General features: G+C 39.1%; 1 protein-coding gene across 11 annotated transcripts in view; it reads left to right on the top strand.

Moving 5' to 3' along the window:
- The window catches only part of SCML4 (Scm polycomb group protein like 4), a 153,970-nt gene that overhangs the window by 69,449 nt on the left and 70,297 nt on the right, over positions 1-14,224 (top strand). For 7 of the 11 annotated variants that reach the window (XR_010322550.1, XR_010322551.1, XM_023543052.2 and 4 more), the window contains one exon: positions 12,571-12,785. The exons of the other annotated variants lie outside the window; for them this stretch is intronic. Coding sequence is in view for 5 of the 7 variants with exons in the window: in XM_023543052.2 (XP_023398820.2) it covers positions 12,571-12,785 (215 nt within the window). In the remaining 2 variants the exon portion in view is untranslated. The remainder of the gene's footprint in view (positions 1-12,570; positions 12,786-14,224) is intronic. 11 annotated transcript variants of the gene reach the window in all.

Genomic DNA, 14,224 nt, shown 5'->3' with positions numbered 1-14,224 from the left:
TTGCTCCACTGACCTTTGAAGCATTCAGTTTATCGCAGAAACTTCTTTGCTTATGGTCCAGTCCAGTTGAGCTGACCTTCTGTGTATTGAGTATTGTCCTTCCCTTCACCTAAAGTAGTTCTTATCTACTAACTAATCAGTAAATAACCCTCTCCCACCCTCCCTCCCTCCCCCCTCTCATAACCACAAAAGTATGTGTTCTTCTCAATTTATACTATTTCTCAAGATCTTATAATAGTGGTCTTATACAATATTTGTCCTTTTGACTCTAACTAATTTCGTTCAGCATAATGCCTTCCAGGTTCCTCCATGTTATGAAATATTTCACAGATTTCATCACTGTTCTTTATCGATGCGTAGTATTCCATTGTGTGAATATACCACAATTTATTTAACCATTCATCTGTTGATGGACACCTTGGTTGCTTCCAGCTTTTTGCTATTGTAAACAGAGCTGCAATAAACATGGGTGTACATATATCTCTTTGTGTGAAGGCTCTTATTTCTCTAGGGTATATTCCGAGGAGTGGGATTTCTGGGTTGTATGGTAGTTCTATTTCTAACTTTTTAAGAAAACGCCAGATAGATTTCCAAAGTGGTTGTACCGTTTTACATTTCCACCAGCAGTGTATAAGAGTTCCAATCTCTGCGCAGCCTCTCCAACATTTATTATTTTGTGTTTTTTGGATTAATGCCAGCCTTGTTGGAGTGAAATGGAATCTCATCGTAGTTTTAATTTGCATTTCTCTAATGGCTAATGATCGAGAGCATTTTCTCATGTATCTGTTAGCTGCCTGAATATCTTCTTTAGTGAAGTGCGTGTTCCTATCCTTTTCCCACTTCTTGATTGGGTTGTTTGTCTTTTTGTGGTTGAGTTTTAACAGAATCATATAGATTTTAGAGATCAGGTGCTGGTCAGAGATGTCATAGCTGAAAATTCTTTCCCAATCTGTAGGTGGTCTTTTTACTCTTTTGGTAAAGTCTTTAGATGAGCATAGGTGTTTGATTTTTAGGAGCTCCCAGTTATCTGGTTTCTCTTCGTCATTTTTGGTAATGTTTTGTATTCTGTTTACGCCTTGTATTAGGGCTCCTAAGGTTGTCCCTATTTTTTCTTCCATGATCTTTATCGTTTTAGTCTTTATGTTTAGGTCTTTGATCCACTTGGAGTTAGTTTTTGTGCATGGTGTGAGGTAGGGGTCCTGTTTCATTTTTTTGCAAATGGATATCCAGTTATGCCAGCACCATTTGTTAAAAAGACTATCTTTTCCCCCAATTAACTGACACTGGGCCTTTGTCAAATATCAGCTGCTCATATGTGGATGGATTTATATCTGGGTTCTCAATTCTGTTCCATTGGTCTATGTGCCTGGTGTTGTACCAGTACCAGGCTGTTTTGACTACTGTGGCTGTATAATAGGTTCCAAAATCAGGTAGAGTGAGGCCTCCCACTTTCTTCTTCTTTTTCAGTAATGCTTTACTTATCCGGGGCTTCTTTCCCTTCCATGTGAAGTTGACGATTTGTTTCTCCATCACCTTAAAAAATGTAATTGGAATTTGGATCGGAAGTGCATTGTATATATAGATGGCTTTTGGTAGAATAGACATTTTTACTATGTTAAGTCTTCCTGTCCATGAGCAGGGTATGTTTTTCCACTTAAGTAGGTCCTTTTTAGTTTCTTGTAGTAGTACTTTGTAGTTTTCTTTATATAGGTCCTTTACATCTTTGGTAAGAATTATTCCTAAGTATTTTATCTTCTTGGGGGCTACTGTGAATGGTATTGATTTGGTGATTTCCTCTTCGATGTTCTTTTTGTTGATGTAGAGGAATCCAAGTGATTTTTGTATGTTTATCTTATAACCTGAGACTCTGCCAAACTCTTCTATTAGTTTCAGTAGTTTTCTGGAGGATTCCTTAGGGTTTTCTGTGTATAAGATCATGTCATCTGCAAATAGAGATAATTTTACTTCCTCCTTGCCAATCCGGATGCCCTTTATTTCTTTGTCTAGCCTAATTGCTCTGGCTAGGACCTCTAGCACAATGTTGAATAAGAGCAGTGATAAAGGGCATCCTTGTCTGGTTCCCACTCTCAAGGGAAATGCTTTCAGGCTCTCTCCATATAGAGTGATGTTGGCTGTTGGCTTTGTATAGATGCCCTTTATTATGTTGAGGAATTTTCCTTCAATTCCTATTTTGCTGGGAGTTTTTATCATAAATGGGTATTGGACTTTGTCAAATGCCTTTTCTGCATTAATTGATAAGATCATGTGGTTTTTGTCTTTTGTTTTATTTATATGGTGGATTACATTAATGGTTTATCTAATATTAAACCAGCCTTGCATACCTGGTATAAATCCCACTTGGTCATGGTGGATTATTTTTTTGATATGTTGTTGAATTCTATTGGCTAGAATTTTGTTGAGGATTTTTGCATCTATGTTCATGAGGGATATAAGTCTGTAATTTCCTTTTTTTGTAATGTCTTTACCTGGTTTTGGTATCAGGGATGTGGTGGCTTCATAGAATGAGTTAGGCAGTATTCCGTCATTTTCTATGCTTTGAAATACCTTTAGTAGTAGTGGTGTTAACTCTTCTCTGAAAGTTTGGTAGAACTCTGCCGTGAAGCCGTCCGGGCCAGGGCTATTTTTTTGTTGGGAGTTTTTGGATTACCGTTTCAATCTCTTTTTTTGTTATGGGTCTATTTAGTTGTTCTACTTCTAATTGTGTTAGTTTACATAGGTAGCGTTTTTCTAGGAATTCATCCATTTCTTCTAGGTTTGCAAATTTGTTAGAGTACAATTTTTTGTAATAATCTGATATGATTCTTTTAATTTCAGTTGGGTCTGTTGTGATGTGGCCCATCTCGTTTCTTATTTGGGTTATTTGTTTCCTTTCCTGTATTTCGTTAGTCAGTCTGGCCAATGGTTTATCAATTTTGTTAATTTTTTCAAGGAACCAGCTTTTGGATTTGTTAATTCTTTCAATTGTTTTTCTGTTCTCTAATTCATTTAGTTCAGCTCTAATTTTTATTATTTGTTTTCTTCTGGTGCCTGATGGATTCTTTTGCTGCTCACTTTCTATTTGTTCATGTTGTAGGGACAGTTCTCTGATTTGGGCTCTTTCTTCTTTTTGTATGTGTGCATTTATCGATATAAATTGGCCTCTGAGCACTGCTTTTGCTGTGTCCCAGAGGTTTTGATAGGAAGTATTTTCATTCTCGTTGCATTCTATGAATTTCTTTATTCCCTCCTTAGTGTCTTCTATAACTCAGTCTTTTTTCAGCAGAGTATTGTTCAGTTTCCAAGTGTTTGATTTCTTTTCCCTAATTTTTCTGTTATTGATTTGCAGTTTTATGGCCTTGTGGTCTGAGAAGACGCTTTGTAATATTTCGATGTTTTGGATTCTGCAAAGGTTTGTTTTATGCCCTAATATGTAGTCTATTCTAGAGAATGTTCCATGTGTGCTAGAAAAAAAAGTATACTTTGCAGCAGTTGGGTGGAGAGTTCTGTATAAGTCAATGAGGTCAAGTTGGTTGATTGTAGCAATTAGGTCTTCCATGTCTCTATTGAGCTTCTTCCTGGATGTCCTGTCCTTCTCCGAAAGTGGTGTGTTGAAGTCTCCTACTATAACTGTGGAGGTGTTTATCTGACTTTCCAGTTCTGTTAAAATTTGATTTATGTATCTTGCAGCCCTGTCATTGGGTGCATAAATATTTAATATGGTTATTTCTTCCCTGTCAATTATCCCTTTTATCATTACGTAGTGTCCTTCTTTATCCTTTGTGATGGATTTAACTTTAAAGTCTATTTTGTCAGAAATTAATATTGCTACCCCTGCTCTTTTTTGCTTATTGTTTGCTTGATATATTTTTTTCCATCCTTTGAGTTTTTGTTTGTGTCTCTAAGTCTAAGGTGTGTCTCTTGTAGGCAGCAGATAGACGGGTTGTGTTTCTTTATCCAGTCTGAGACTGTCTCTTTATTGGTGCATTTAGTCCATTTACATTCAGCGTAATTCTAGATAAGTATGTGTTTAGTGCTGTCATTTTGATGCGTTTTTATGTGTGTTGTTGACAATTTCATTTTTCCACTTATTTTTTTGTGCTGAAACGTTTTTCTTTGTAACTTGTGTGTTCCTCATTTTCATAGTATTTGACTTTATGTTTGCTGAGTCGTTACGTTTTTCTTGGTTTTTATTTTGAGTTATGGAGTTGTTATACCTCTTTGTGGTTACCTTAATATTTACCCCTATTTTTCTAAGTGAAAACCTAACTCGTATTGTCCTATATCGCCTTGTATCCCTCTCCATATGGCAGTTCTATGCCACCTGTATTTAGTCCCTCTTTTTGATTATTGTGATCTTTTACATATTGAGTTCAGTGATTCCCTGTTTTGAGCTTTTTTTTATTTTTTAATTAATCTTAATTTGTTTCTGTGATTTCCCTATTTGGGTTGATATCAGGGTGCTCTGTTCTGTGAGCTTGTGTTGTGCTGGTATCTGATATTATTGGTTTTCTGACCAAACAATTTCCTTTAGTATTTCTTGTAGCTTTGGTTTGGTTTTTGCAAATTCTCTAAGGTTGTGTTTATCTGTAAATGTCTTAATTTCACCTTCATATTTCAGTGAGAGTTTTGCTGGATATATGATCCTTGGCTGGCAGTTTTTCTCCTTCAGTGCTCTGTATATGTCATCCATTGCCTTCGTGCCTGCATGGTTTCTGCTGAGTAGTCTGAACTTATTCTTATTGATTCTCCATTGTAGGAGAGCTTTCTTTTATCCCTGGCTGCTTTTAAAATTTTCTCTTTATCTTTGGTATTGGCAAGTTTGATGATAATATGTCTTGGTGATTTTCTTTTTGGATCAATCTTAAATGGGGTTCGATGAGCATCTTGGATAGATATCCTTTCGTCTTTCATGATGTCAGGGAAGTTTTCTGCCAACAGATCTTCAACTATTCTCTCTGTGTTTTCTGTTGTCCCTCCCTGTTCTGGGACTCCAATCACACGCCAGTTATTCTTCCTGATAGAGTCCCACATGATTCTTAGGGTTTCTTCATTTTTTTTTAATTCTTTTATCTGATTTTTTTTCAGCTATGTTGGTGTTAATTCCCTGGTCCTCCAGATCTCCCAGTAGGCATTCTAATTGCTTGAGTCTGCCCCTCTGACTTCCTATTGCGTTGTCTAATTCTGCAATTTTATTGTTAATCTTTTGGATTTCTGAATGCTGTCTCTCTATGGATTCTTGCAACTTATTAATTTTTCCACTATGTTCGTGAATAATCTTTTTGAGTTCTTCAACTGCTTTATCAGTGTGTTCCTTGGCTTTTTCTGTAGATTGCCTTATTTCATTTCTGAGGTCATCCCTGATGTTTTGAAGCATTCTGTAAATTAATTTTTTATATTCTGTATCTGGCAATTCCAGGATTGTATCCTCATTTGGGAAAGATTTTGATTCTTTAGTTTGGGGAGTTGTAGAAGCAGTCATGGTCTGCTTCTTTATGTGGTTTGATATCGACTGCTGTCTCCGAGCCATCACTAAGATATTGTAGTGATTTATTCTATATTTGCTCACTGAGTCTTATCTTGTTTTGTTTTCTTTCAATATACATAGATGGGCTACTAGATTGCACTGTCTTGATTCTTGTAGCCCTTGACTCACTTATGTCCTATTACCAGCTGGTTTGGGCTGTTACCAGATATATAAGCCTGAGTCCGTTCACTATTCTTGAGTAGAATCTGATTTTGGGTCATCAAGTGTGTGATGCAGACTGTCACTTATCCACCTCGAGAAGTAGTGGTGATAGTTGTGTGCATCAGATTCTAGTAGCAGCTGGGGCTCACACTCCAGGGGGGCAGGATGCTGACAGGCTTCCCCCAAGTGTCAGTGAGGTAGGTGTGTCTCTATTCCTAAAGCACCTTGGTGGGTGGGCTCTGCAGCTGTACCTTAGGCCCCCAATGCAAGTACCTCTACAGATTGGTAGGTGTCACCCTCCTTAGACCCCTAAGGCAGGAGGCTAAGTGGTCTGGGGGGGAGCTTCAGCCCTCAGTTCCCTGTTGTGGGTCAGTGAGGGCTCTGCTGAATACGCAGAGATATCAGACCTGGGAAACTTGTCTTTCCAGTAAATCCGCTAAAACAATTGCAGTCAGATCCCTATCAGAAATGCTTTTGCATTATAATAGCCATCTTGTTCCCAGTAGGGATGAAAGCCCGAGACTGTGGATGACATATGCTTGGCTGGAGCTGGTTCTGTGGTTTTAGTCCAATTAGGGAAGGATTTTTGGTCCCTGTGTTTTTTGTAGTTGCTTCTCTCAGGCCAGGAGAATGGGTTAGGAAAAGACAAAAACAAAACAAAAGAAAGAAAAACCGCAGAGCAGTTTACTTTCTGGCCCAGGAAATTCCAATGTTAATGAAGCCGCCTGGGAAGGGGCGGGGAGTTTTCAGATAAATAGGAGAGAGTAGCGCCCCGGAATATAGACAAAGTTACTTATCTTGGTTGGGATGACTGTTTTATCTGAGATTCCCGAGGGGCACGTCCTCGACTGTGTGTGCTGGCTGGGTAGAGATTGCCCCCGAGGGTCAAGCCCACGTCCCGTGCTTGTGGTGTCCTCGGCTCCCAGTCCAAAGCCCAGCGCCAAGGTTCCCCAGCAGGGACTCTGCACTCCCAGCTCCAAAACCATTTGCTTCCTCCTGGTGACTTCTCCTCCTGTCAGCTGCGTCGCTGCGCTGCCTGCGTGCACTGGCTGGGCCCCCCCTCGAGGTCGGTTCATGGGGCTGGGGCTGCGCCCCGTGTTTGCGCTGTCTCAGGATGCTGTGCTCTACTCTCCTGTGCCCGGTCCAAAGCCCGGCACAAAGGTTTTCTGACTGGGATGCTGGCTCCAGGCTCCGAAAACAGTTGCTGCTTCCCTGTGGTTGTTTGTTCTCAGTCTCTGTCACTCAGGTCAACTCTTTAAATCTGTGTTTGTTGGTCAGGGTTCGTAGATTGTCATGTATGTGATCGATTCACTTGTTTTTCCGAGTCTTTGTTGCAAGAGGGATCTGAGGTAGCATCTACCTAGTCAGCCGTCTTGGCCCCTACCTGTTTACCTATGTTTTATTGACTATGCAAAGGCATTTGACTGTGTGGATCATGACAAATTATGGATAACATTGCGAAGAATGGGAATTCCAGAACACTTAATTGTATTCATGAGGATCCTTTACATAAATCAAGAGGCAGTTGTTCAGACAAGACAAGGGAATACTGATTGGTTTAAAGTCAGGTAAGGTGTGTGTCAGGGTTGTATCCTTTCAGCATATCTATTCAATCTGTATGCTGAGCAAATAATCTGAGAAGCTGGACTACATGAAGAAGAACAGGGCATCAGGATTGGAGGAAGACTCATTAACAATCAGCGTTATGCAGATGACACAACCTTGCTTGCTGAAAGTGAAGAGGATTTGAAGTACTTACTAATGAAGATCAGAGACCCCAGCCTTCGGTATGGATTACAGCTTAACATAAACAAAACAAAAATCCTTACAACTGGACCAGTAAGCAACATCATGATAAATGGAGAAAAGATTGAAGTTGTCAAGGATTTCATTTTACTTGGATCCACAGTCAGCAGCCATGGAAGCCAGCCAGTGGACAGTGAATAAGGAAGACTGAAGAAGAATTGGTGCATTTGAAATGTGGTGTTGGCAAAGGATATTGAATATACCACGGACTGCCAAAAGAACGAACAAATCTGTCTTGGAAGAAGTGCAACCAGAATGCTCCTTAGAAGCAAGGGTGGCGAGACTGCATCTTGCATTCTTTGGATACGTTGTCAGGAGGGATCAGTCCTTGGAGAAGGACATCACACTTGGCAAAGTACAGGGTCAGCAGAAGAGAGGAAGACCCTGAATAAGGTGGATTGACACAGTGGCTGCAATAATGAGCTCAAGCATAGCAACGATTCTAAGGATGGCACAGGACTCGGCAGTGTTTTGTCCTGTTGTGCATAGGGTCGCTATGAGTTGGAACTGACTCGATGGCACCTAACAACAATGTAACAAGTCTTCTTATTTAATAACATCTTATTTTAGAGTTATATTTTTAAAATATCTGTCCAATAGTCGTTTTATTTATTCACATCTTATAATTTATAAACATTATTTTCTTCGTATAAATCCTTATACGTCATGTTAAATTTATGTCAAGAACTGTGACAGGCCTGAGATCTTACCCTGCCTGCAAGCAAACAAGTTAGCCTGCCATGGTTTCATAAAAGCTGGCAGAAGACAGGAGACTCCCAGTTCACAGGCACTGCAGGCAACATGAGCTTCATGTTTGCATCTGCTCTTCTTGTCCAAGTTCCACAGTGGATGCCGCACCTGCAATGGGTTTGCGTCGGAGCTGAGGAACCCTGAGTTTAGGAAATCCTAATGATAGGTGGGGTCATGCCTCCCTGAGGTAAGTAATGAGGAATGAGAGGAGTAAACCAGGTGCAAGGAGAAGAACATTCCAGGCAAAAGGAGCCACAGGCAAAAGGCCCTGCGGTGGGAAGAAGTGTGGTAATTATAAACTCCTGACAAAAAGGCCAATATGGTGACTCCATTATCATCTGGCTTAACACTCCTGAAGGGAACTAGCCTTTTTATTTTTCCATTGTAAATGACCTACTCGTTTTGTGTGAATGCTTGTAGATTTTTTCCCTTTACCTTCAAAGTATATTAATTTCCCTAGGATTTATTTTTATTCATTCTCTAAGAAACTCTCTTAAGACACAGAAAGCCTCTTCATTCTGGCAAATGGTCTTGTAATATATCTTTAAGTTATTTCTCTTTCTGTCAGTTATGACCTTAACTATATGACCTTTAAACATGATAAATTTTCTTCATTTAAATTTCATAGTTATGTTCTCTTTGAAAAAGTTCCATCTGTTTTATTTCTACTGCATTTCAAGATTGAAGCCCATCCTTAGATTCAGGATTAATCTCTGCTACTTTTAATTTTGTTTATCCATGTCTTAGTTTTGGAAAGGAATATTTTGGGGAACCTGCACTTTCGCTGTCATCTTTTCCAGAAGTTTCTGGGTCTGTTTTTGAAAGAACCACTTTCTAAGTGCTTTCTCCCAATTCTTTGAAATCATTCCAAGGTGAGATTCAGAAAATTCTTCTTGGTTAAAATAACCTTTTTAAATTCTTAATGTCTTCTTACTCTCAGTTTAAAATGTATTTATTTATGACAAGAAATTGGGGAATAGCATCTTCCTGGTTAATGAATGAAATATGTAGTGAGGCATGGTGAACTGAGAAGGCTGTGGAAAGACTTCCTATCTCTGAAATATCTCCCTAATTGTTGTGGTACCTAATATTCCACCAATAAAGATTCATTTCTTTGTGTATGGTTTTTGTTGCCGTTGTTAGCTGCCCTTGAGTTGGCCCCTGACTTATGGTGACCCCGTGCATAATGGGATTGGACACTTGTGATCCACAGGGTTTTCAGTGGCTAATTTTTGGATGTAGATCTCCAAACCTTTCTCCCTTAAGGTTTTTGAGGTCCAACCAAATGCAAATATTCCCAAGAGTTAGAAGCTGAGCTGTTGCTTCATTAGCATGAAGTTAGTTAATCAGATTTAGTTACTTAGAGAGGTTTCTTACACTTTCAAAAAGGAAGGAAGAGGAAAGTGCATACAGCACAAGTCCTGGCTTTTCCTCACAGTACAACAGAGAAACTTTTAAAAATGATTTTTCTGAAATATTGAGAAATTTTTGGATCATTGAGTTTAATTTTGAAGGATAAAAATCCTTAGGATGATGTGCTTATTTGTTACTCGTTCTTTACTCTTCAAAAACTGTTCAATAAGAAGGGTTTGGTGAGGAAGTATCTCAGTTAGCAGAGGGTTGCAATACCTATACACAAGTAGACAAACCACCACTGAAGGAATGCAGCCCATTTACTCTTTGAGAAGACTCCCATTTTTGTAGAGGAAAGACATTCAATGTGTTCTCTAGTCATGGGTTTTATTTGGTTGAATTTTGACCTTGATGTTAATGGATATGTTGTTGGTTTTCTCAGTAGAGTTAAAGTAGAAAGGTGCGGAAACTTGTCCTAAACTAGGAAAAATCCTTGTTTTCAAAATCTGAGATGATAAACTAATAATGAAAAATCAGAAACTTTTGATGTCGATAGTTCAAAATGAGACCCAGGCCAAATTTTACATGGCAAAAATCTTATTTAATAAGTTTTAGTGGTTCTAAAATTTTTTCGGTAGCCTCTTTTTTGAAAATGAATATTTAGGGTATTTGTTGGCACTGTCTAGTACAGACACTAAGTCTTGAAACAGAAGGATTTTTTTTGGTTTACATGTTGATGAATTAAAGTTTCACAGATCAAATTCATTGTAATTTGTAATTCTTTGTATCACACATAATTATTTTATGTATCACTAAGAAAAAAACGCTGTCTATGGAGCTCTGACAAGCTTACAGTGCTATAAGATGCATACTAATTTCAGAGATAGTAACAAGTGAAAAAATACTAATCTCAGAATCAATGAGATAAAGTACTTTTCTTAAAGAGAAAAACAGGGAAAATTGACATAATCAACAGTTTGACAACGATTTACCTGAAATAATAATGCATTCAACTAATAAATTTGTACTTTAAGATTCCATTTACCAGATATGAAAAAGTTAGAAAAAGGGCAACCAAAATTATTCATAAAATACTGTTAATATTCAGAGAATTAACAAAGTGACTTTAAATCTGTAGAGGATGCCCCAATTTTCCACTATTTGATATTTTCTTTCCTGAGCAAGGAATTTGGTCCGTGCAGAACTGCCTGGGCAAAGGGTGAAGGGACTGCTCCTATCGTCTTTCCCAACTCCTTCTGCAATCTTTTGAGCAAAAGCTCCTTATTCTTGATAGCTGAATACCAAAAACCACGACCAAACCTCTTGCCATCCAGTTGATTCCAACTCATAGTGACCCTATAGGACAGAATAGAACTGCCCCATAGGGTTTACAAGGACTGCCTGGTGGATTCTAACTGCCAACCTTTTGGTTAGCAGCTGCAGCTCTTAATCGCTACTCCACCAGGGTTTCCAATAGATAGACAGATAGGCAGATAGATCGATAGCAAGCTACCATCAAGTCAACTCCAATTCTGACTAATGATGACCTTGCATACAACAGAACAAAGAGTAGCTTGGTCCTGCACCATCCTCATGATTGCTGCCAGCATGTTTGAGTCCATTGCTGCAGCTGTTGTGCCAATCCATCTCACTGAGGGTCTCCCTTACCCTAGCTAATCTTCTACTTCACCAAACATGATGTTCGTCTTCAGCAACTGATCCTCTTGATGATATGTCCAAAGCTAGTGAGTGTGACAATGTTCTGTTGTGATCCCTAAGGTTTTCATTGGCTGATTTTTGGAAGTAGATTGCCAGGCCTTTCTTTCTAGTCTGTCTTAAGTTTGGAAGCTCTGCTAAAACCCTGCTGGTTTCCCTGCTGGTATTTAAAAATTGTCAGAAATTAATTTTAATACCTGACATTGTCCCTAAGTGGAGTAAAAAGTTCTGCCCCACTTGATTTGTTCCTGAGAATGAGAAATCTGACTCCTGAGCTCACAATATCACTATGTTCTATGGGTTGGGGTTAATCAACTACCCCTTGCTTAAAGGTTTAGGCAATTTTGCCTGAGAAGCTTATTATTACTGTTTTTAATCCTAAAAATATTATAGTATGTGGGGTATCTGTTAGGGAGAAAGGATTTATGGATGGTGAACAATTGCCCATATTCCCACCATCTTGGCCATTATTATAATTTTAGCACATTTCCTTCCATTTTCTTATCCATGTAAGTGTTTACATAGCTGAGATCATTTTTACATGCAATTTGTATGATGCTTTTTTCACTTAGCCTCATGTCATTAAATGAGCATGTAAAACATCATTATGTAGTTGACTGTTTTTATTCTATAGCTATATTAACTATCCCTTTACTGATTGTTAAACTTTTTTTTTTTTTTTGGCAATTCTAAATAATGTTAAATTGAACATACCTATATATAAATCTCTGCCCATATTTTGGTTAAGGGATATCACCAACATTAATACAATTGATTTGTACTGTTAAATTGCTTTTAAGAAAAAAAAAGTCGTAACTATTTATAACCCCACCAAAGGGATTAGAAGTGAATACAAGAGGATGGTTGGGTTTATTTAATATTATTATTGTATCAGTTCAAACTAACAGGGGAAACTGAGACACAGACAGATAAAGCGATCTTGTTGCTGGTGACAGTATCAGTTAAGATTGGAGCTGGGAATCTATTGTCTTCTCCCCCTAGCCAGCATCTTCACTACTTTACTGTAGCCCTGTGGAAATTCCCTATCCTTGAAATTATACCCGGGGATCTGTAGACTGCCCACCGGGAGCCTAACAGCACTGTAAAAGCTCCTAACGGTACCTGGCTCACTCTTATTTTGTCTTCCCTCCAATAAGTGGTAGGCATCTCCAAAATGGTCAAACCAGATCCATTTTTGCCTTGCAAACCAAACAAACACTTCTGTTTCTGTTTTGCTTTGTGTCCGGACTAATTCTTAGCACCTCTTCTGCCTGTGAGCCATCTGTCACCTCATTCCGTAAGACTGGCACCAGCAGAAATGCAGTCTCAAGGGATCCCTGGGAGGAAGCGAGGCCGACCCCCACTTCACTCAGCACCTATGAAGATGGCAGTTCATAACCTTTATTCTGCTTCACCTGGTTGCTTACCAGCAGTGAAGACCCCAAAGAAAAGAGGGCGGAAACCCGGGTACAAGGTACGGCTCTATCATCTCCTTTCTCCAAAGTTGTATTGCGCTGGGACCCAGAAGCTTGAGCATGACTCCACTGGGAGCTGTAATGAGAGGCCAGGAGCTTGGTAAAGACAGAAAGAACAATAAGTTTCTCTCAATGAAGCATGTGAAGAGGCCTCACTGTTACAACATGGCACATGATAAATGCTATTGTGTGCGCTTTTACAAGTGAAGAAAGCAAATTACACCAGATGGGGAAAGTTGTGAGGCAAGCAGATTTTAGGGTCATAGCTAAATACGCATTATTAAACCTTGCATCCAAATTCGTGTTTCAGATGCTGAGCTTTTCCCTGACTATTCTTATTAGGATGGCTCTGGAAACTGCCTTCTAGAACTCATTCGTCATTTATTTTAGCAGAAGCAGATGATATTCCTCAGACATTTAAATTATTAATGCAAGTAGGCCAGTGTCAAAGGTCATAGATGAGTTTCCCCAAACCTAGCCTCAATAAGCGGACTCATAATGAAAATTCAGAATATTAATTCATAGTTTCCCACTTATAAAAGATGCTGACCTCAAGTTTGGCTACAAGGAAGCACATCAGGGAAAATTAAAATCCTTTAAGAATTAACAATGATTTGGAGGAGGTAGGGTGGAGAATGGATCCTCTGATGTAACCTCAATCCCATAAACCAACCCACACCAGATGGAGAGGTCCTTCTCCAAGATGTTTTTGAAAAGGCTACTAGAGAGGAAAGAATATTAAGCTTGTTCTCCAGAGGCCTTCCAGGCACTAGAAAATAAGCTTCAGAAGTTTTCCTTCATTTGTTTTCCTTGAGAGAAAGGGCTTATGTTTCCATTTGAGATCTGAATACTCAAACCAAAATGCAAATTGGCAGTTAACTCCCATATATTTAGGAAATTGCATGGAAATTATTTCAGGTCAGCTGAAAGACAAAGCTTCCGGAAGAGTTGGTAATGAATTAAATCGTTATCCCTTTGGCTCTCCATAGTTCTTCCAAATGCTGGGAAAAGAAAAAAAAATTTTTTGAGTGGGGGGAAGGTTACTCAAAGTTATTTTGGGGTCATTGGTTTAAGTAAAAGAAGCTTTTACTCAGCCATCTCATGAGGTAAAGTCTTCAGTCACTGGTTATGTTTCTAACAAAGAGAACCTCCTTTTTCTCATGGGCACACCAGCTTCAGGAATGTGTCTCTCTGAAGCTGGCATAGAGCAGGCCTCACCCACTCAGCTACCTACATGGTTGCTGGTGTCTGGGAATTGCATCTGGAAGGCTGGAGCAGGGTAGCCCTTCCTTTTAGAGATTCAGGGAGCAAATCCAGAATCTGAAGAAACACACCAAAACCTTCTCCCGCTATTTGGCCTTTCTCCAACTCCCCTGGGAGCTGTGACCCAAGAATGAAAATTACCACCAGACACAGCATTTCTGGGGCCAGGAAAAAT

Source organism: Loxodonta africana, chromosome 1 (genome assembly GCF_030014295.1).
Source record: "Loxodonta africana isolate mLoxAfr1 chromosome 1, mLoxAfr1.hap2, whole genome shotgun sequence".
NCBI lineage: Eukaryota > Metazoa > Chordata > Mammalia > Proboscidea > Elephantidae > Loxodonta > Loxodonta africana.
The sequence above is the reverse complement of the archived record's forward strand: the minus strand, read 5'-3'. Positions and strand labels throughout refer to the sequence as shown.